Raw genomic sequence first — 23,394 nt, 5'->3', positions numbered from 1 at the left:
ATGGAACTTTAATTATTAAATAATTTTCATTTTTTTCATGTATTCTTGAAGAATTAAGGTAGTTGTCAATGATATTGCTACTCTCAATAGATACAGGTGCAAACATCTGTGTTCACTTATTAAGAGCTAAGATTACATATAAAATGCTTTATGTAAACTTTTAAAGTACTCTGTACTCCTTCTTATATCCACATCTAAAAATCTCTACTTATTTCTCTTCTGCCAGAGAGTGGAAATGAATATTCCAGGCTTAAGAAAATTTTTTTTCAATTTTTAATTTTTTTTAATATTTAAGAAGATTTAAAGAGGGGTGCCTGGGTGGCTCAGTCCGTTAAGCTCCTGCCTTCAGCTCAGGTCATGATCCTGGGACCCTGGGATTAAGACAGTGTCTGGCTCCCTGCTCAGGGGGCAGCCTGCTTCTCTCTCTTCCCCCATCCCAAACTCATACGCTTGTTCTCTCTCTCTCAAATAAATAAAATTTAAAAAAAAAAAAAGAGCGAGAGATGATCTTATAAAATTTTTGAATCCTATTTTTCTCTTTTGCATCACTTCATAGTGAAATAAAGTGAAAGTAACCTGGATTTAGAACTCCAGATCTATTTGATTATTACATATTATTTCATGATTATCAGTATTGTATTAGTGGTCTTTTTCAACATGACAAACTGTCCTAAGCTTAGTGATTTTGAACACCAGATATATGTTCTCTCACAGTTTGTTGTGGCTCAAGAATTCTGGAGCGACTTGGCCGGCTGAGTGGGTCTGGCCCAGCTTCCCTGCAGGGGGCAGCACTTGGGATCTAGGCAGGGGGGGTTGACCCCTGCTTGAGTACCCGCTTCCCAGCTTCCAAGGGGGCTCCCTCATGTGGTTGTTGGCAGGAGGCCTCAGTTCCTTGCCGAATGGGCTTCTCCACGGGGCACTCCGTTTCCTCACTGTGTGGCAGAGAGTGAGCAAGGAGGAAGCACCCAGAGCCTATCTGACCAAACCTCTAGAGTTGCTCAACTTCACTTCATGATATTCTGTTCTCTAGAAAGCAGGCATGGAGGCCAGCCCCAACTCAAAGAGGGGACGGGGGGGGGGAGGGTTAGTTAGGTTCCACCTCTTGAAGAGAGAAGTATCAAAGAATTTGAGGAGATATTTTGAAACCACCAGCAGTACCAGATGTCCTTTGAGGCTTTATTCTCTTTCCTTAAAACTGGCCAGAGGATAAAAGAGAAATTCTGCTCGTTAATTAAAATGATTATTTCTCACCCTTTCATGTACTAAAAAATGACACGATTACCAGAAGCGACATAGGCTGTGTTTAAAGAAAGGTGGAGGGTTGGTATGTACACTGTGCCCAGTTGGTGTAAGTTAAAGAGAAGGAAGGAAGCAGAAAATTTTAAAAAAAGGAAGAAGACTGAGGAGAAATGAGGAAAATGTCTGCTTCTTCGGCTGTGGCAAATGATTAAGGCATTAAGAGGCTTCTGAAATGTTATGTCACAAATGCTAAGTCTACATGAGATCACTGTTTGCATGTAATTTAAATGTTTTGCTCCATAATATCCACAGGAAACGCTCACTGGCTTATTCTTATTATCTCTCTGCTCCAGTGTTTTCTACATCCATTCGTGGATCAAAAGCAGAGGGAATGTGTGTAGTCCTTTGGCACAGTGTTGAGTATAAGCTGGAAGGAAGGAAGAGCCTGGACGCGAGGCTGTGCAGGCAGGCAGAGGCGAGATCATGAAGAGCCCTCCAATGCCAGGCAGAGGGGGTGTGGAATTTTTTTTTTTTAAATTCAGGAAATACTTGCTATTATTGAAAGGTTTGTATGGCCACAGCATTGAGGATGAACAGTTTTCTTTGTTTAATATATAACTCAAAGCCACATAATTTGATACTTGATAGATTTTGCTAAGTAAATAATTTCCATATTTGTTCAGACATGGAGAAAGTACTGTATCCAGAAGCAAGGAGTTGGTAAGGAATTTGCAGTAACCCAGGCTAGAAGTGGACCCAGGCTGAGGCAGAGGAGACAAGAAGTGGATTTGTTACACTTCTGTTGAGGAGGTGGAGGGATTGATATAATGGAAAAATCAGCAGAAGGAAGAATCTAGAATACGTTCTGGGCTTTTTAGATTGATCTAACAGAGGAGCGTTATGATGTTCCCTAAAGTAAAACATACAACAGAAAGTATTGGTTTGTGGGGATCAAAACAGTTATCTCTCTTTTTTGGCTATGTTATTTTACTGTTGAATACTTTCTCCTCTCTCCTCGAATCTCAGTGCTGCCTCCCCACCCCACTTTCAGCTGATGGCCTTGCTTAACGGTGTCAGTAAAGAAAGCAATTAGAAGCATACTTCTGCAAGAGAACTTATTCTGTCCCCCTTCCCTGCCCCTGCATCTGAGTCCATATACTCTGGTCTCCCTTGTACTTCTAGGGTCAGACTGTCCATGAAATGGCAAAGGTCAGTCTCGTACTTGTGCACCGGCTCTCTTTCCACGTCACCTGCTCAAAGCCACATCTCAGCAGGTCCCCTCCCACTCGCCATGTGCAGGATCACCAAAATTTCCCTCTCTACCACACAGGTTCATCAGCATACAAATATGCTGTTATTTCTCCCATCTTAAAACACCCACTGGAGCACCTCATTCCTCTGATCACCATCAGAGCGATTCCTTGAAAAGAGTTGTCCCTTTTTCCATTTCCTGCCATTCTCCCCTGAACGTACTCCATCCAAGCCTTGGCTCTTCCCACTCTGTGGAAACCGCTCTTGGCAGTGTCCCGTCACTTCCACAGGGAGCCAGCAATCATTCCTTAGTCCTCACCTTGCCAGGCCTGTCAGCAGCCTGTGACATTGTTGGTGATAAGTCCCTCCTCCAGGACAGAGTGTTTTCACCAGTTTCCAGGGCCTCAGTCTCCCCAGTTTTCCTCCTGCTTCTGTCTGCCTCTCTGCCCCGTTGGCTGGTGCCCACTCAACGCAGCGGTGCTACGCGGCTCAGCCCTGCACCGTTGTCTCTAACTAAATGCACACTTTTCGTGATTTTATCTACCTTCATGGCTTTAAGTACCATTTAGATGCCAACCAGACTTAGATTGCAACTGAACCATTTCTTCAATTTAAACTCTTCTGTTCAGCTGCTTACTTCTCTACCTCTGTATGTCTAACGGGCCTCTTGCACTTAACATATCGGACACCAAGCTCCTGATCTTCCCTCCCACCAGACCTGCTCCGTGTTCATCCCCACCACACTTAGCAACTTCTCTCATTCCAGCTCTTCACACTAAATTCCGTGAAGCCATCTCCACCTTATTTCTTTCTCTCACAGGAGATCTCTAATTCATCAGTAAATACTGTTGGCTTTCCCTTCAGTCACTGCTCTCCCTGTACTGCCACCACTGTGGTTCAAGCCACTGGGATGTAGCACCTGAGTTACTATATAGTAACCCCCTAGCTAGTGTCCCTGCTTCAAGCCTTTAACTCCCTATAGTCTATTCTGAACACAAATTTTATAAAACTCGTTAGATCTCATTACGCCCCTGTTCAGAGCCCTCTCCTACCACTTCATCCCATAAGAAAGGTGCCACACGGTCTGGTTCCTGGTGCCCCACTGATCTCACCTCCTATTATTCCACCCCTGTGCTCTCCGGCACACTGGCAGTCTTGCCGTTTCTCAGTACATCAGGTAAGCTCCAGCCCCAGAGCCTTTGTACTTGCTGTTCACTCTGTCTAGAAGTGTCTCTCCCTCCGCCCCCTCCCCGCCCACTCTAGTTGTTCACATGGTTTACTCTCTCATCTCCCTTGGGCTTTTACTCAAATGACATCTCAGCGAGACTCTTCTTAAGCCATCCTTATTGAATTTCAGCCATTACTTCCATCCCTGCTCCGTTTTCTCCATAACATGTAAGCTCTTAATCACCATCTGGCACACTACATATTAACTTACTGGAGTATTTCTCTTTCTCCTCACTAGACTGTACCCTCCATGAGAGCAAGGTGAGACAAGAATGCTTCACAGAGCTGGTCACGTTTAAATTGCATTTATGGTATGCAATAATCTAGTGTACCCAAGAACTTCTTTTGCACTAGTTTGTCTTTGCCATCTTGAAGCATGGTATCCAAAATAGATTGACAAGTTAAGGGATCTCGAGTAGAAATTTAATCAAGGCTGTATGTTAAATAGCAGTAGGGCTGGGAGCGTCATGCTAACATTCTTAGATATCAGTAATAATACTTTTTGTTGATATTATCATTCCCATTTTATTTTATTTTTAAAGATTTTATTTATTTGAGAGAGAATGCACAAGTGGGGGGCAGGTGGGAGGCAGAGCAAGAAGGAGAAGCAGGCTCCCCGCTGAGCAGGGAGCCTGCTGCGGGACTCCGTCCCAGGACCCTGGGATCATGACCTGAGCCGAAGGCAGACGCTTAATGACTGAGCCGCCCTGGCCTCTCATCCCCATTTAAGATGAGGAAATATGGACTTGGTCAAGTACAGGAAATTTCCCAATATTATATTATCTTCTAAGTGGCAGAGCTGGTATTTAGACCCACATCGTCTTTGTTCTCAGGCTGCATTTTTCTTACCATGAAGTAATTACCTTCTTTCATCTTTATTAATGGTTGTACCTGAAAAGCTACCAACCAACTCTTTTACTATTTTAGTTTTTAAAATGCCAATTATGGACTGGAATAATATAATAATAAAATACAGAGTTGCAAACAATGATTCCAAATACTATCAATTTCTTCATGTATTATCTGGCACAGCTGTGTGGAGGAGGACATGTCTTTATTGCAGGTAACACCTGCAGTTCAGAGTTTTGCTAGTGAGACAGATGTCTGCATCTGAGCTTTCATATATGATTACCTTCTCGGGCACATCTTCCATTTGAAGAAGAAAACACTTAGAGATAAAATTATGTTCTGGCTATGATGACATAATAGACTGTATTCTCTATGTGAAGGATTTGCCGGATGTAAAAAAAAAAAAAGACGATAAATATGCACATACACTTTTTTCACCCCTCTTGAGCTTCTCATGATATGGATATCTAACTTCTCATGGACTTGAGGTGCTTTGCTAGACCGGTACAGGTGGGAGCACTGCCCTGAACACTCAGTTCGGCTCTGATGAAGGTGTTCTCTCAAAATCTTTGATGCCAGCTCTAGTTTGTAAGTGAGATTCAGCCTACTTAGTGTTTTGATGCACGAAACTTGCCTTTTGCCTCTTCTGCTGAGTTATTTACCTTCTGTTTGTATTTAGTGCACATTATGCATACGCCACTTTAGCCCGTAATTATCAGGAAGCTTTATGAGCCCAGCATCTTACCAAGCTGTAGAGACAGGGACCTGTTATAAGCGCAGGCAGTGCTGGAACAGACTCGATCCTGGTTTAACAGAGTCCAAATCCAACAACACCATCCAGGGGTAAGCCTGGGCTTTGCAGGCCAGCACCTGGCAGAATGCAGAACACCGCCCTGAAAATAAATCTTAGTTATTAAATAGATCCAAGGCTCTGAAGTCATTTTTGGCAACGTCATGTGTAAAGGTGGGCACAAACAGTGGTAGGTTTATTCTGATACAAAGTACAATTATATAATATATATTGAGTATATAATTTTTTTTTCTCTTTTGGACTTAGTCCCAATTAAGCAAAGGCCGTTTGAAAGAGAGAGCTCTGAATTTGTAGCAAAAATGACTTGCGTGCTTGCTTACGATTCCTTGAGCAAGTTTCTTCACCTCTCTGTGCCGTAGGTGACTCATCTGTAAAGTTTCAACATGAAAGGCAAACACACAGGGTTGTTTTAAAGGCCCTAGTGAGGCAAAGAATGTGACAGTGCCCACCACAGAGCTCTTCACCTAGTGAAGGTTCAAAAAAATGTCTGTTCCCTCCCTTTATAGAGTGCTGCGAGGCCAGACACATGGAGGAATGGAAAAGTTAAATGACAGTAAATGCTCAGCGTACCCTGCCGTGGGAAAGACAGCAGGCTCTTTTCTGCTATGTAACCTTTGTGTCTCTGGCATGTTTTTAAAGGGCATGGAAGACGACTTTGCACAATGGCCCCGTACTGCTGTCTCAGGACTGAATCTCTCTATCCCGAGGGACAGAGAGGTCTCACAAGAAGGCAAAAGGTTCCTATGGTTCCAGATTTAGGACCTTCACCTCATTGCTTAAAAGCTAGTGAGGCAGAGAGTTTAGTATTTGGCAGGGAAGAGGAATTTTTTTGTGTGCGAAGAGATGAGAATAAACATCAGGATCAAGAATTATGCCCAGCATCCCCTTGTCTGGAAGGAACCCAGTCTCGGGTTGGCACCACTCCCCCTGGATGTTCCTCGGGCAGGACTGCTACTGACCCCCAGAGGCTGGATTTGTCCTGGCCCTATCTGGGGATCATCCATCCTGCCTAATAGCACAGAGCAAATGGTCAGAACCTCTGCCTGCTTCACCATTACCAGGACAGCTGGGAACTCGGTATGTGGACCATCACTTGCATATACCATCAGCAATTATAAGTTTACTTTTAAGACTTTTGAATATACTTTTTGAAAACTGAGTTAAACTTTGTATGCAGTGAAGTACATGGATCAGAATGTCCAATTTGAAGAGTTTTGACAAATGTATATACATCTGTGTAACTAATACCCCAATTAAGGTATCCCACAAAATTTAGGTGACACTGTTCTGATTTCTGTTGCCATAGATTAATTCTGTTTTTTTTTAATTCTACTTATTTTTGAGAGTGTATTATAAATCCCTGAAACATAGGATCTTTTTTTGTTGCATAAGAGATTCTTGGATATAAAGACGTGTCATGAGATTTATAATGGAAGTAAAAACAACTGTTAGCTGCCATTTTGGATTTGTCTCTGTTTCTTAAAAGTTATAATTTTGAAATTGTTCCATTCTTTTTGATAAAAATATGAATTAACAAGATAGGCGTATGTATGGGATTTGAATACAGCCTTTGGCAAAACTGGAAAATCCTTGGTCTTCATGATTCCTTTAAAGAATAAGTGCTTAAAAATCTGTATTTTATACTAGTGAAGGTGTCACTTTCCCCCTAGGGGGGAGTAGTAGAAAGAACAGAGGTTTGGGATCAGACCTGCAGAGCATCTGTGTCTGCGCATTCATGGACTATTTAACTTTTCTGGACGTCCGCTGCCTCTGTGATGAAATAAGAATTGTAATATCTATCTGAAAGGGTTGTGCCAAAGGCTAAATGAATTAACAGATACAAAGCACCTGTCATACAACAAGCCCTTCCTTCTCCCTTTTTTAAATGGCAGACTTGTTAGCATTATGAATTTTTTTTTTTTTTTTTTTTTGGCCAGGAATAGATTTATTAACTATCTTAGAGATGTTGGCCATTAAACATGTATTTTTTTTTAAAGATTTATTTATTTATTTGAGAGCGCGAGAATGAGAGAGAGAGAGAGTACATGAGAGGGGGGAGGGACAGAGGGAGAAGCAGGCTCCTCACCAAGCAGGGAGCCCGATGTGGGACTCGATCCCGGGACTCTGAGATCATGACCTGAGCCGAAGGCAGTCGCTCAACCAACTGAGCGACCCAGGTGCCCTAAACATGTATTTCTGATGCCAGCTGTCCTAGGGCGTTGCTGTTTACATCTTGCAGCTTCCTCGAAGCTTCTTTTCAACTTGGCTGCCTCTTCCTAGTCTCCCAGGCCATGAGAATAAACTAAAAGCATCCACTTCTCCTGTATTTCTACTTGTGTTGTCTGTAACCTCGGAAGATCCGTAAACACCTCTTGAGAGAAATAGTAGGCATGGTGGTGCTTATACATATAAATGGATAAAATGGATCACTACCAAATAAAGTCATTCTTACCAAACTTCAAAAATCAACCCTTGATTCTCAAATTTATTAATAAAAGCCAAACAACAACAACAAAATGGTCAAAATTGGCAAAAAACACACATAGGCAACACAGAAGAGAACCAGTATAGACAATTACAAATTAAAAAGCTGTTCATTTTCTCTAGTAATCAGGAAGATGCAAATTAAAGTAACAGTGAGATACAGTTTTATGGCCATTGGATGGACAAAGATTTAAAAGTCTGATAATACTGGGTGCTGGTTAGAATCTGAGGTTATTAAAAACACTTAAGCATTGCTGGTAAAGGTATAACTTCTGTAATCCCTCTGAAGATTTCCCCAAAGAAGCTCTTGTATATGTGTACAATAGAAATGTTCATTGTAGATGGTTTTATTATAACAGCAAAACATTGCAAACAACCCAAACATCCGTCATTTGGGGATTAGGTGAACAAAATTTGGTATGCAATACAACATTATATATAAAATGAATGAACCGGATCTATAGAAATTGATTGAAAAACAACATTGAATACAACGAGTTGCAAAATTATGCATATTACATGATTTTATTTGAGTCACCTTTTTGAAAGATGAAAGTACCATGTGTTGTTTATAGATTCATATATTTCTTAAGAATGCATTGCTAGGGACGCCTGGGTGGCTCAGTCGGTTAAGCATCTGCCTTCGGCTCAGGTCATGATCCCAGGGCCCTGGGATCGAGCCCCACATTGGGCTCCTTGCTCAGCGGGGAGCCTGCTTCTCCCTCTGCCCTCTCCCTGCCACTCCTCCGGCTTGTGTTCACTCTCTGTCTGACAAATAAATAAATAAAATCATAAAAAAAAAAAAAGAATGCAATGCTAGAGGTTGCCTCTGGGGAGGAAGGGCAGGAGGAAGAAGAACGGGCCTGGAAGGAGAAAGTCCAACTTAATTTTCTTAATTTAATTTAAAAAAAAGGAAATATCCCCAAATATTAACACTTAGCAGTTCTTTTTCAGTGGTTTTCAAAGTGTCTTTTGTCTCTGGACTGGCAGCCTGTGGTATCACCTGAGAGCTCTGAGAGATACAAATTCTCAGGCCCCAACCCAAATCTGCTGAATCTGAAGCTGGGGGTGGGGCATGGGGAGGGGAGGTGTGAGGCCCAACAAACCGTGTTGAACAAGCGCACACTGCCACTGTTCTAGATGACAGAGATACTGATGTCTACTATCTTATTCTCTGTGATTTTCCTTATTTTTAAAATGTTAAAACAATCAATCTTAAGCTTTTCTTTCCCACTGTCCCAAAGTCCTTCTAGACTCTTAAGTTACAGCTCCATAACCAAAGGCTTATTAAGAGCATAAACTTCTTACTGCCACATAAAGTTACCAGATGTGGAGAGACCACTTAATATCCAACAAATGGCAGAGAAAGAAAATGGGCAGATATAATTAACTATTATTCGAATGTGAATTGTCGGGTGAGTACATCACCCTAAAAAATATTTGATCCCTCTCTCTTCTCCCATTATCGTTGACAGCAAATATCTATCAAGCATTGAGTGCATTCAGGACAAAGCAAAGTACTGATGCTACAATAAGGCATAGATATAAATCATGTCCTTAGAAGACAATCTAGCTGGAGAGCCAGGATGAGAGTAGAGGAAATGAGGTTAAAAATGAGAATACCTCATTGTGAAATGCATGGCACACCCAACTGCTACACAGAATTTCAGGGGGTTTGAAAGGAAGCTTTTTCTAGACTCAGCCTCAAGAGACAAAGGGGAAGGTAATATTTCAAGGAATGATGTGAACAAGGTCATTGTAGCATTCTAATTTAGAGACCCATTGAAGTGATCTTAGTTCAAGTTGGGGATGTGGAATCGGTCATCAATTTTTATCCTGTAGATGGATGGAACATTAAAATGTTTTGAGTAAAGAAGTAATTTGTATGTGCAAAGCAGTGTCCCAAGAAGATAAATTTGGCGTAAGTGTCAAAGGTCAACGGAAGGCAGAGAAACAGTTAGCAATGAGATGTCAGGGCTTTCAAAGAAAGTGAAGATTTAGATGATGAAACACAAGATACAGTATGGGGTGAGGAAAAGTGAAAAGGGAATGGAGGATGATTCTAACAGAATGTATGTTTCTTATTGCCTCTGGAAAAAACTACCAGAAGTATAGTGGCTTAAAACAACACAGATGTATTATCTTATAGTTTTGGATGCCAGAGTCTAAAATAGTTCTCACTGGGCTAAAATCAAGGTGTCAGCAGGGCTGTGTTCCTATGTGGCGTCTCAAGGGAAGAATCTGTTCTCTTGCCTTTTCCAGCTTCTAGAGGCTGCCCACATCCGTTGGCCTGGCCCTTTCTCTTTCAAAACCTGCAGCAAAGCATCTTCAAATCTCTGACTCTGTTGCCTCCTCTTGCTTTCCCTTATAAGGATTCTTAGGATTACAGTTGGACCCACCCAGATGGTTCGGGATAATCTCCCCATCTCCAGATCCTTAAGTTAATTGCATCTGGAAAGTTCCCTTTTGCCATTTAAGGTAACATCCTCACAGGTTTCAGTGATTAGGATGAGGACATCTTTGCCGGGACACTATTTCACCTACTATATGGACTATGGCCATACTTTGATAATTGCCTAGGATTTGGAAGAGAGGTGAGAAAGCCCTGATTGGTCATACCAACCCTGTCACTTACAGTTTGCTTACTTGTGAAATGGGAGGAGAAGGTGGTGTAGGGGTGGGGTTCTCTTCCAGGCCTAACACTCTTACTAGAATGTCAGGCCATGAGGACATGGATTTCCAATTGTCTTGTTCACTGTGGGTCTTCATTGCTTAGAACAATGATACATGATAACACATTTTTTGTTGAATAAATGACCGAGTCACGGGAAAGTTTGAAAAGAGCACTGGGGAAACTTCTCCACCGGCTCCTGTATATATTAAATTCTCATTTTCTTGGTGAAGTAAGATTTCGGCTCAGTTATAGATCGAGACAGTCCTCGGATGGGAGAGAGGGATAGCTGAGATTTGTAGAGTCTGTTCCTGTCCTCCCTTGCTTTTAGCCTCCATGCTGAGTATCCCCTGGAATCGGGAATGAGGAAGTGTATTGAGATTGATGTATGGCCTCAGTAAGCGTCTGGGGCAGCTGCTAATTGAAGAAGAAATTGCTCGCTGTGGCAATGATCAGTTGCCCCTGAATTGACCAGCTGTCACATTCCACACTGTTCAGTCAGTGAGAGTCAAGTCTTGCCCTTTGCATTCCTAAAAGAACACTTGACCCTGTGAGGACATAATATCTATTTATGCTGTGGAAAGTGCCAGTAAATAGAAAACTGAAGCTTCTTTGTGCTTAAGAAAATAGCATGGAGTAGAGGCGTTTGAGGGTCCAGGTAGCTAGCAGGTAGGTCGCACGATTGGGCTTTCTCATGTGGAAGCTAATACTTGCAGGCGCTTTGCCTCTCAGATATGAAGTCTGACATACACTTGCCATCAAAGCTGCCTTTCAAAACTAACATTTAAAAAAACCTAGGGTTAGCCGTTACTTTGAAGACAAAGAGCTAATTTGTTTAAAGGAACAATAGGCAGAGGAAGGAAATCAAGGCAAGGAGGGCAGAGGGTGCTAGTTTTGCTTAGGATCCTTGAAATTCAGAGAATTAAACTCTTTTTGGTCTTTTACTGAATTGTGTGACCTTGGACAGACACTATGCCTTCTGTCCTGTTTTTACCTGTTGTTTTTCTCAGTGCTGTTTTTAAAATGTCACCCATCTGGGGATAGAGGCACGTGTACGTATTAGATATATTTTCTTGGTCTAATAACTTTCTCAGAAGAACTTGCCTATTTTTTAAAATACCAATTATATTTAATTAATCATCTCTTAAACAAATTAACCTTTAATATCTGAAATCTGTAAAATTGTTAGAGAAATAATTGGTTACCAGAAAGGATGAAAAAGCCATCATTGGAAATCCTCATTCCATGACATTGCCTAAAAGTAAATATCTTGGGCACCTGGGTGGCTCAGATGGTTAAGCGTCTGCCTTCGGCTCAGGTCATGATCCCAGGGTCCTGGGATCGAGTCCCGCATCGGGCTCCCTGCTAGGCGGGGAGCCTGCTTCTCCCTATGCCTCTGTCTCTCTCTCTCTCTCTCTGACTCTCGTGATTAAATAAATAAAACATTAAAATAAATAAATAAAAGTAAATATCTTGCTCTAATGTTAGGAGGAAAAAATTCAAATATAGTAAAGATCTGATGTTCATGAGGTACAAAGTAGGTTTTAAAGCCTTGTTTTAAAGTCTTGTTTAAGACTTCTTGTCAGTTTGCCAGACTGTACAGATGCAGAAGAATCCCCCTCCACAATTCTGCAAAAAAGTAGAAGATAAAATTTCACCAAAAACAATTTTACAAATTGCAGATGAGCTCAAGAAAGGGAAAAACGCCAGGTATCAGAAACAGAGGGGAACCCGAGATAAGAGATGTGAGCATGGAGTACTGGCCAGAGGGGCTCACGGAGGTCTGAGATTCAGGAGGGAGATGAATGTCTGGGGATAGCATCTGCAGACTAGAGGATGCATCCACTCTGGTGGAGGGGAGGGGGGAGGCAGGGAGGTGAAGCCTAGATGAATGATGGTTTCATTCATGAAACTGGGCCTAGCAAACTGCACCAGCAGCCAGGAGAAGCCTCAAGGAAGCTTGCCTCCTGACTACTGTTGTGAGAGAAAGAGGAGACACCTGTGAACTTTAAGAGCACAAGACTGTGCCATACGTAGGTATGGGGTTCAAATTCACACCCCCAGGACAGTGCCAAGACAAACAGGAAGTCACTGCGCACAGACACTTCATGACTCAGGGAACATGGGGCTCCCGTGGAAAGCCTGCTAAAGATGAACTTACAGGCAAAATTAAGTATGTTCAAAGAGATGAAGGACATCAGGTACTAGTATTTATAGGAAAAGGAGGAGGGTGCCTGGGTGGCTCAGTCATTTGAGCCTCTGACTCTTGATGTCGGCTCAGGTTATGATCTCAGGGTGGTAAGATTGAGCCCTGCCTTATTCTCTGGACTCAGCATGGAGTCTGCTTAAGATTCTCTCTCTTCCTCTGCCCTTCCCCTCCTACCCCCCGGCTCACACACTCTCTCTAAAAACAGAAAAAGAAGGAGGAGAAGGAGGAATAGGCAGGTTTGAAAAATGAATCTGATAGAAATTCCATGGGCCTGGGTGGCCCAGTTGGTTAAGTGTCTGCCTTCAGCTCAGGTCATGATCCCAGGGTCCTGGGATCGAGTCCTGCATCGGGCCCAGTTGGTTAAACGTCTGCCTTCAGCTCAGTTCATGATCCCAGGGTCCTGGGATTGAGTCTCGCATCGGGCCCTGTTGGTTAAGCGTCTGCCTTCAGCTCAGGTCATGATCCCAGTGTCCTGGGATCGAGTCCTGCATCGGGCTCCCTGCTCCACAGGGAGTCTGCTTCTCCCTCTGCCCCTCTTCCCACTCGTGCTCTCAATCTCTCTCCCTCTAATAAATAAATAAAATCTTAAAAGAAAAAAAGAAAGAAATTCCAGAATGGAAAATTGTTATTGAACTGTGTGAACACTGTTGGGTTGGTTGAAAATTGTGAATAATGGCTGATATTTAGTATGGTTTCAAGGACATTGTTCTTTTAACCAGAAGGAAAACTTTTCAGCCCATAGTTAGAAAAATGCCTACCATATAAATGGTCTTGAGTGTCAAACACGCGGATTGAAACCGAAGTTGAAATTGGCATGCAAGTTTTAATAAAGGGAGAGCTGAAGGGATCATCCCAGTGTACCGAAGAAGCCTTGTTTGAAGTGCTCTTCTTAAATGAAGTAGCTGCCGACCCCCTGGGAGCAGGCCATGCTTTGGTTCTGCTTACTGACCCACCTCTAAAACATTTCCCCCCCTTCTCCCAGCCCTCCCCTCCCACCCCTAGCAGTCCGAATATCAGGGCATCTGTAGCCTGCAGCCTTGGGACCACGGTGCGCTGTTGGGCCCACACCGGCTCAGCCCTCATTCTCAAGGGACTCTGGTGATCCAAACTGACCATCGTTACCACTTTTACTAGTCTTGATTTCAGGAAATACATAATGCAGTGATTCTCCTCTTTTCTTTTAAGACTTTGAAATTAACTGTCATCCCACTGTCAATTTATGGTGATGTCAGGATAGACTAAAATGCTAATACAGTTTGATTGGTTACCATTTAATAAACAGCTAGCTTTTTGTGTCTATATTTTTGAATGACCTGGAACTTTTTCTTCACTTTCTTGCCCAACACTTGCCTCACATGGCTCCATGTACGAGAGCACATCGATACATACTTCTTTATACTGTGTAATTATCTGAGAAGGTTTGCATCAGTGTCTTTTTATCTGTTTGTAAACTTATCTTCCTTAAATTGAAGATTTAAAATTTAAGTCTTTCTTTTATAAAACCATTTATTAAAGACAAATAGAAACTCAAATGTTATCATTTCTGAGAAGTTGCCTCTTTGACCCATATTATGTGCCCCCTTCTGTACTCTTAGCAGTTTGTGGGCATCTGAACCATCAAACTGATCATCCCATGGGCTTTAAGTGTATGTTTAGGTATCACCTGTTCTTGACTCTGAGCTCCTTCAGAGTAGTCTGTCTCCCAGTTTTTATCACTCCTCAGTACATATAGGCACCTCAGTATCTGTTGGGTGAATGAATGAACACTTGAAATAACCAAGTTATGCTGGTACCACTGTATATCAGACCCCAGTGACCCTCAGGTGCCTCCTTTCAGTTATACTCAAGTGAACATGGTTATCTGCAATCCAGACGTTTTTTAACTTAGACAAAAGTTTTTGTATGCATTTAGTCTGTGAGATTGGAGCATCTAGAAATCTGTTAGCCATTTTCAAGAGCTAAAGAGTGTACAAAAATAAGGGAATGCTGAACTAAGGACAATTATAAAGGTACAAGATAATTGGAGAATTCGCTTTTTTTTTTTTTAAACATCTCTTTACTCTCCATGGGGCATAGAGGAAAGGTGTTAAGAAGACCAGAAAACTACATCAGGCAAGAATCCATTTCCCTCCCCTTCCTTTTCTGCTATCCTAGGAGGGAATTTTATACCCTATTCTTAGAGCCAAGGAACTTAGAAGGAGCTAAGAAAAAAGGGATGAGCCATACACACAAAACGAAGGACTTTATATTCCTAAAGTGTAACCAGTTAGGGGATAATAGCTTATTCCACTGATGTTAAATCACAGAAAGGGAGAGAGTAGAATTTATAAGAGGAAAGAGGGGAAAAGGTAAGTTTTGAAGGTCTTTAAAACACTGAAATTGGAATTTCAATCCAAATCAAACCAAATTCCAACTGAAATTGGAACTAAACAGGTAAGTAACATACAGAAAGATGAGAAAGTTCTTAACAGTATTGCTAAACCTTTTGAGGAAACTTAAAACCTATTGCCAGAGTTTTAGTTCAGTCTTCTCAAGATATAGTTTATCTTTGATCTATTTGAAGTAAGACTCAGCCTGCTAATTCCTGTTTTGGTTTTTCAAGAAAAACTTCTTTTCCAAAATCAAATCTATTGAAGGTAAAATAATTTAATTAATTTTTTAAATTTTATTTTATTATGTTATGTTAGTCACCATACAGTACATCATTAGTTTTTGAAGTAGTGTTCTATGATTCATTGCGTATAACACCCAGTGCTCCAGAAGGTAAAATAATTTTTAACGTCAGAGGTTTCAAAAGACACTGGACTACCCCCACTACATTAGGAATCATTTTCCACTCTAATTGGGCACTGGGTCCTGTTTCATTTTTAGTAAAAGAGCATCATTTTAGCCCATTTGAAATAATAAATTTAAAGCCACTGTAAAATGTTTATCATAGATTTAATTTGAACGTGATAGAAATTGATGGTTTATTTTGTATCCAAAAACCCTGAGAAATATTCACTTACCATGTGATTGCCAATAACTTTTCTCACAATGCAGGGTGAAATCACAGAACCAAAAATAGTGGAACCCAAGAAGTTGACAACATTCGAATTCTTAGGAGCAAAAAAGGATGTATGCTAGAGAACTAGTTCAGATGCTGAGCGGTTTTGTTTTGGTTTCACAGCTTATTGTTATTTTTAAGCACACATAGAAATTCCTTTATAAACATATTTTGGTGAAATAATGACAGCCAATGAAGCTACCACATTTTTCTCCTAATCCAGGTTGTTGGTGTAGCCCAGGCCATCAACAAGAAATCGGGAAATGGTGGGACATTTACTGAAAAAGATGAAAAGGTACCAAAACTTACATCTGATGTGACCTCAATTTAGGAAGATATGTTTTCCTTATAGTGTATAGACCTCTAGAATTAGCTGTTCCTGAAATTGTTGATTGCAAAAACCATTATGCTTTAAAATTATCTGAAATGTTCAAAAGTGTCTTTTTCCTATCGTGAAGTACAGTGCTGACTTTGGAGTACTAGTGGTAGAAGCCCCCCAACTCCCTCCTCACTGTGCTGCCAAGCCTCCCCCAGGGTTGTGTGCATGTTGGGGCCATCCCGAGGGTGACACGGTATTTTAACTATCCCATTTACCTTTCATCACTGCTATAAAGAAATTCAACCCTGAGTAAAAACCCTTGAAGCACTGCTCCAAGTTCTGCACTCCAGGTTGGCTAAAAATTGGAGTTGCCTCCTGGTGAAGCAAATTTCAGAATGTTTTATAAGCTTTGCACTCAGATGGTGGGTCACCAGGGTGTGAATTCAAGCCGGGTAATGTTAATTTAGCTTCAGAAAGAGCAGCAGTCAGCATTATTTTATTACTCTTCTCAACCAACGCTGAAGGAATACATCACATACACCACATCGACATGCTTTCTGTGTAAGGACAGAAGCCCCTAAACCTGTTTATAACTTCATTCTGTCAGTAGGTCTTATTATTTCTCTTCTTGAATGTGTAACTATATGTATATCATGGAACCCAATGAATTCTTCGTATTCAAGCCTGTTGCTATTTAAGTCACTCCCCTGAAAATTAGTAGGAGCTTTTGAAAGACATTCAAACAGGACAGAGTTATTTTTGGTCTCCATGGTGTAGGCTGTATTGGCACTTGTGTGGGTCCCCATGTCTTAACTGCTTCAGAACTTAGCAAGTACCTTTTTGAATCAGTGTTCTAGACATCTAGTCTCCTATTCTGTTCATGACACCTGAGAATATTTGGTGGGGAACATGGTTCTAGATTGGCTTTATAGTCCATCATTTGTTTATAGTCCATTAATGTAAACCCCTCTCAAAAGATTTGCGTTCTTAGGCTGTATCATCTCTTGGCAAAATAAATCTATGATTGTGAATAAAGTTTGCCATGGAAAGACTTACTTTAATCAATAATTAATATAACTGTGAGCATATCACCTTAGAATAGTATAATGAGGATGACAGATCCATGTTAAAACATATTTAAGCTAATATTTTATACAACTTTATGTGAGACTATTGCCAGTATTCTCAAGTGTGTTAGCTTTCGCTTGCCCCAGTAATGAGTCACAAGCTATTTATGTAGTTTCAGCACAGATCCAACTGCTAAGATCATTCAGAGACTACACCAAATTTTGCATAGGGTGAATTTCAATTTCAAATGATATAAAGAGATCTGTGTCCTACTTCCTTCCCTAGTCTCCTTGTTAATTTGTAACTAAGGTATGACTGAAGGAGACTGTTCGTACTTGTCATCTATTTGTTGTGCTACTTGCTAACACTTGCTTTGCATTCATTCTTAATTTCCTGCAGAATTAACATGTCCCCTTTGGCTTTCTAATATTTGTTTCAACTGTAAACACTTCTGAGTGCCTTTCATTGTTTCAGGCACTATAAGACCCTTTTGTAGACAGCTCTTAATCTGGCTGTTATCTTACCCCTTTTCTAGGACTTTGCTGCTTATTTGGCATTTTGTGGTATTGTTCTTCATAATGCTCAACTCTATGAGACTTCACTGCTGGAGAACAAGAGAAATCAGGCAAGTCTGATTATTAAAGAGAGAGTATAGAAATTGTTCCTTTCGTTGTTAAATTTTTATCCAAGTAATATATGTGTATGATTAAAAAATCCAGTTAATATTTTAGCTGTATCTTTTAATAATTATTTCCATTTCCTATTTTCCATGCTCTGTTGCTGTATCATGTATATATGTATCATGATAATAAATGTATCATTTATTAACTTAACAGATGTGGAGTTATTTGATTTATGCCACTCTTTACTTGCCATTATCTTTTTCCTACCAATATAATTATGTCTGTTTTAAGTTACTGAATGGACTGCGTTCATCATGTTAAATAAGGCTTTCAGTTCTTGCTTTGTCAACTAGAGACATCATCTCATAACTCCATGCTTTGTAAAATGAGGATCTTTCCTTCCCAACTGCTACTCCTTACCCTTGCTTTTCCCATCTGGACTTTTCTGTTGCCCACGACAATAACATATATATTGTTCTACAACCATGGTTAGCTTTTAGTAAGCTTTGTCTAGTTTAATTCTAGAGTTGTCATTTAAAATAAAGTGTTTATAAGAACCATGACTATGTAAATGTTGTTCATATTACATTTGTTATACGACTTCTAGTTTTTCCTGATGTTTCTGAATTCCATTCTTTTTTTCCCCCTTGAACTGTTTGCTCTAGTGTAGCCTTATACTGTTGGTTTTTCCCCCAGACTCCCCATTATTTAGGCATTCTGTTGAGTTCTTTTTCTTGGAGACCTCCAAATTGAGGTTCTCTGTTGTTTCTCTTCCAAGCTAAGCTGTTTCTCCCCATGCCTGCTGCATAGATGTCATCATAGAATTTTCCTTCACTGCTTTCTCAGAAGGACTCCATTGGTTATCCACTGGATCCCATAACTCCTTCTTTCTCAGTTTATGCCCTTATTTTACTGCAGCACATTCTCAAATAATTACTTGAGAAAGAATATTGATCAGGTAAACTTTCTGAGTCCTTGCATAGCATGAAAATGCCTATTGTACCATCCTACCACTTTGACTGGGTATAAAATTCCAAATTGAAAAATCAGTTTCTCAGAATTTAAAGCGGTGCTTTATCTTTTGACTAGCATCCATGTTGTTCTGATTCTTGGCTCTGTGTAGATGTTATCTTTTGTTTTTTTTGTTTTTGCTTATAAGCTTTTCAGATCGTTTCTCTGCTTTTATAACTTAATTTTATAGGATGACTCTTTTTTTTCATTCATCATGCTGGTAACTGGTCATCCCTTTCCATCTGGAGACTTAAGCTCTTCCATTTTATATAATTCTTTTTCATTATTTCTTTGATAATCCCTCTCTCCCGTCCTCCCATTTTCTCTTTCTAGAACTTGTGTTAATAAGATATTGGATCTTCCATTGCCTTTGACTGCAGTATCTTCCTAACTGTTCTCCCTACTCCATTCTTGCCACCCATTAATCCAGTCCCCGTTTTTATAAACATAGCTGCAAGCCTACCACTTTCTTCCTGCAGTCCATCACAGCCCAAGCTGCCTCTAAAGACACACAGGGCTTTTGAGGTTCTTTCTCCACTTGACTCTGCCATCTCATCTCCCCAGCTCTCCTCTTTACACTCTAGATTCTTAAAACTTGATCAAAACATGCAGTCTGCTACCGTCTCTCAATTCAGTTGTTTTTGACTGAAATATTTCCCTTTTGCACTTTACCTGAACGATTCCTGCTTATCTCTCAGGCCTCAGCTAAGATAGTATCTCCTCCAGTCAATTTTCTGTGATACCCTTTCTTCCTCCTCATCACACAAATATTTTTGTGAGATTAGAAGAAATTCTGTGGAATTCAAAGGAAAGTGAAATTACCAGGAAAAACACAAAAGAAGCTCTTAAAACTTTGTCTGTTTTGGACAATATTTACTGTGCTATGTGAAAATGCTGATAAATGTTGATCTCAGAAGTTGGGAACAACAGCAACGTCAGTGTGTTTTATGTATCAGATGCTGTTCAAAATGCTTTATAAATGTTTGCTTATTTAGTCCTCACAATAGTCCTGTGATTTGGCATTACTTTTACTGTTATCCCCATTTTTAAGGAACTGGCCCTACATCACAAAGCTCGCAGGAAGGGAAGGCAGGATTCAAAACTGATGACTCTGGTTTTAGAGTCTGATTGTAACCGTTGTACTAACAGTCAATACGGAAGCTCTCTTGGTAAACAGAGACTTATATATTTAATACTTGAATGCAAACTTGGTTGTAACTTGTTAGATTATAAATAAATAACTTATAAACTATATAAGTCATTGTATTGCTTTAATAATTGCAGATAATTATTAAGTAATAAGCTCTAAATTTTCCTGTCTAGGTGCTGCTTGACCTTGCTAGCTTAATTTTTGAAGAACAACAATCATTAGAAGTAATTCTAAAGAAAATAGCTGCCACTATTATCTCTTTCATGCAGGTGCAGAAATGCACCATTTTCATAGTGGATGAAGATTGCTCCGTGAGTACAGAGTATGACTTTTTTATTTTTAGAAAGACAGAAATTATATTCCTTAAAGTGCTGCTTTTAAACCTCATGTTAGCCTCAGATCTCTCTGAACCCCAACTGTATATGGTTGTGTATGCAAAGCCAATCAGAGTATGAGCTGTTCTAGTTGAAAGGGGGTAGAGGTGAGGTTGGAGAATGCCTTCAAAGCACCCTTTCACCTTTGTGTCCCTCCACTGAGTGGTTACCTTGGGAATGTCTGTGTGCTGTTTTTGTCAATGGCTACACTTCCTTGATGGAGAAATACACTGTCATTACAGTATGCACACCTTTTGTGGTCAGGAATAGTGGTGCCCTGGTTGCTCTGAGCAAGTAGACCTCCATTCTGAATGGGTTGGGGAAAAATTTTCTTTTTATCAGAAATTGTTTAGAAACCAAAAGGCATGGCCCAATAGAGGCAGTATTATTAAAGGTGCCTATTAATCCTAAATCCTTTACCAACAATGGAAAACCACTAACTGTTCTAATTGGTAGATTTCAATCCATTGCTGTGTAACATAAAGAAACAGATGTGTGTGGAAAGATGGAGTGTTCTCATTGAGTGCTGGTTACTTCTAGACAGGCCAGTTGAGGTTGCGGTTAGAATCAGAGCTCCTGGCCTAGGGCAGTTTTCCTTTATGTAGTTTTTTTCCCTTTTTAACCTATGAACCACTGTTCCTGGGATATTTCTTTTTGATGTCGTTGTTTATTTTCTTTTTCCTTTAGACCCTGAGAAAAGGCTCTTCATTGGTGGGTTAGGAAAGAGAGTGGGGATCACCCACCACTGTGTGGTCAGTTGTAATCCATGTATGATATCTGAATTGATGGGTTTTTGGAAAGTAGAATAATAAAAGATATGTAATACTTATATTAAAATTTTAAAAATTGGTTTAGATAGTAAGACTGTACTATATGACTCATTATCTCAATCATTTTGTGTGTGTGTGCATGCGTGTCTAATTCTCATTAACTGGCTATCAAATGAGAATTTACTGTGCTATAAGGTAATCAGTATTCTCATAGATATTATTTCATATTTTCAATCAGTTATAAAGTCTTTAATATGGAGATGATTACAAGTAGCTATCCTTATAAAGTTCAGGTCAGAATTCATTAATGCAGTAAGTCGATTTACAATTTGTGCTCTGTGACCTGTTCTTTAGCATTTAATTTTTGAAAGTTATATGTACGGCACTCCTTTTTTAGACAACTTAAATATCACTTTAATTAACATTCGGCTCATGCTTTTACCAGTTACCATCTATCATGACAGCAACCGACTTGGATCACTGGTGCTTTGAAGTATATATAGCTCAGTTATATGCCGTTTATATATTCTGCTCACTTTTTAACTTAATTTTAGGAATCAAGTGACCTGATGTTCATTTATATTATAGCTTTTTGATTAAAATTATTTCAGCAACATGAGCAAAAATCCAAATGTAAGCAAGAAAAATACAGTACTCAGTTCTTCCCTCCCCAAATTAAACTAATATCATTGTTTTATTTCTGTGTTTCCCTCCAATTCTTTATTCAGTTGTAAATACAGCACGGGTATGAATATGCATTCTGTTTTTTAATGTAATTTCAAAGTACTTCTCTATGTTGCTAAAATCTTCGCAATTATTTTCATTAAGTATTCATAAAATATTACTGAATTGCATGTCTTTTAAAATGATCTAACAACAGCAGTCAATGTATGCATAAAAGCTAAAACACGAGGATTTTGAATAAATGTGGAGAAAATTTGAAGCTAAGATATTCATTAGCACCTGCTAGAAAAACAAAAACCAAGTAATACGCAAATGAGCATTTTTGCAGGTGAGTCTCAGAAACAATAAGAACGTGGGAAGCAGACTTGAGGCTGTCAGGCAGTGAGTACTTGTGTCAGTTTAGTCTGAGAATAAGTTCAAAAAATATCACAAGTATTGGTGTCTTCCGTCAATTCCACTGACTTGCGTGTGTATATCTAGATAGATTTCATTACATTGTCAGACTTACTTCTCAGTCTGTGTTGTCGCTCTGTTTTCAGGATTCCTTTTCTAGTGTGTTTCACATGGAGTGTGAGGAATTAGAAAAATCATCAGATACTTTAACAAGGTAAAATAACTCATTCTCTGTCTTTTTCACAAGTAAGCTGACCCTTGAACAGCACGATTGGAACTATGTGGGTCCACTGAGAGATGGATTTTTTTTTTATAAATATAGTACACTACTATAGATGTATTTTCTCTTCCTTAAATGATTTTCTTAGTAACATTTTCTTTTCTCTAGCCTACTTTATTGTAAGAATACAGTATATAATTCATATAACATACAAAATATATGTCAATCGACTATATATGTTATCGGTAAGTCTTCTGGTCAACAGTGGGCTATTAGTTAAGTTTTGGGGGAGACAAAAGTTATATGCAAATTTTGGACTATGTGGGGTGTTGACACCCCATAACCCCCACATTGTTTAAGCCAGTATATGTAATGCTGGCTAAACTGTTTACTGTATGACCTGTTTAGTTTAAGACATAGAAGCTACAGGCTGCTTCCCTCTGACCATCAGTAATTTTATTTGTAAAAAAATACTTTACTATTTGATGACAGAGTTCCAGGACTTTTTCCCCCTACAGTTGACCTATAAGAGAATTGCTTATATAGTGAATGGTGTCCAAATTAGTATAGGCCTGGGTATGGTATTTTTGTGAACTGGCTCATTTAAAATCTATAAGTCTGTATTGCAGTTATATGTTTCACTGCATATTGGACCCTCACTGGAAATTTGATAGGCTTCTGAACAGACTTCTCTTTGAGTCTGCTGTGATTTGGAATCAGCCACGGGGATTTAATTAATAATTAAAAGGAAGCCTATGAACCCAGTCACACCAATACATATACCCAATGGCTAGAATCAAACCAGATCTCTATTGCAGTTCATTTCTTTGTCATGTTTTTTGTAATTTAAAAATTTGTATTAATTTTTTGTTAATTATCACATGGATAATACAAAGTATTGCTATGATTGAGGTTAGAGATATCATTTCCCCAATTTTATTTGTGCTTTTTGAAGAACTTAGAAAGGATTTAGAGTAAACTACCAAATGTTCTCT

The 23,394-nt window shown here is 39.7% G+C and overlaps 1 protein-coding gene across 12 annotated transcripts in view; it reads left to right on the top strand.

Moving 5' to 3' along the window:
• PDE5A (phosphodiesterase 5A) overlaps positions 1-23,394 on the top strand; it is a 142,590-nt gene that overhangs the window by 38,878 nt on the left and 80,318 nt on the right. For all 12 annotated transcript variants that reach the window (XR_003520818.1, XR_003520816.1, XR_003520817.1 and 9 more), the window contains exons 4-7: positions 16,011-16,082; positions 17,710-17,799; positions 20,132-20,269; positions 22,326-22,393. Coding sequence is in view for 5 of the 12 variants with exons in the window: in XM_027599065.1 (XP_027454866.1) it covers positions 16,011-16,082; positions 17,710-17,799; positions 20,132-20,269; positions 22,326-22,393 (368 nt within the window). In the remaining 7 variants the exon portion in view is untranslated. The remainder of the gene's footprint in view (positions 1-16,010; positions 16,083-17,709; positions 17,800-20,131; positions 20,270-22,325; positions 22,394-23,394) is intronic.

Source organism: Zalophus californianus, chromosome 2 (genome assembly GCF_009762305.2).
Source record: "Zalophus californianus isolate mZalCal1 chromosome 2, mZalCal1.pri.v2, whole genome shotgun sequence".
Taxonomy (NCBI): Eukaryota; Metazoa; Chordata; class Mammalia; order Carnivora; family Otariidae; genus Zalophus; species Zalophus californianus.
Note: the sequence above shows the minus strand (reverse complement) of the source record. Positions and strands in the feature narration are given on the sequence as shown.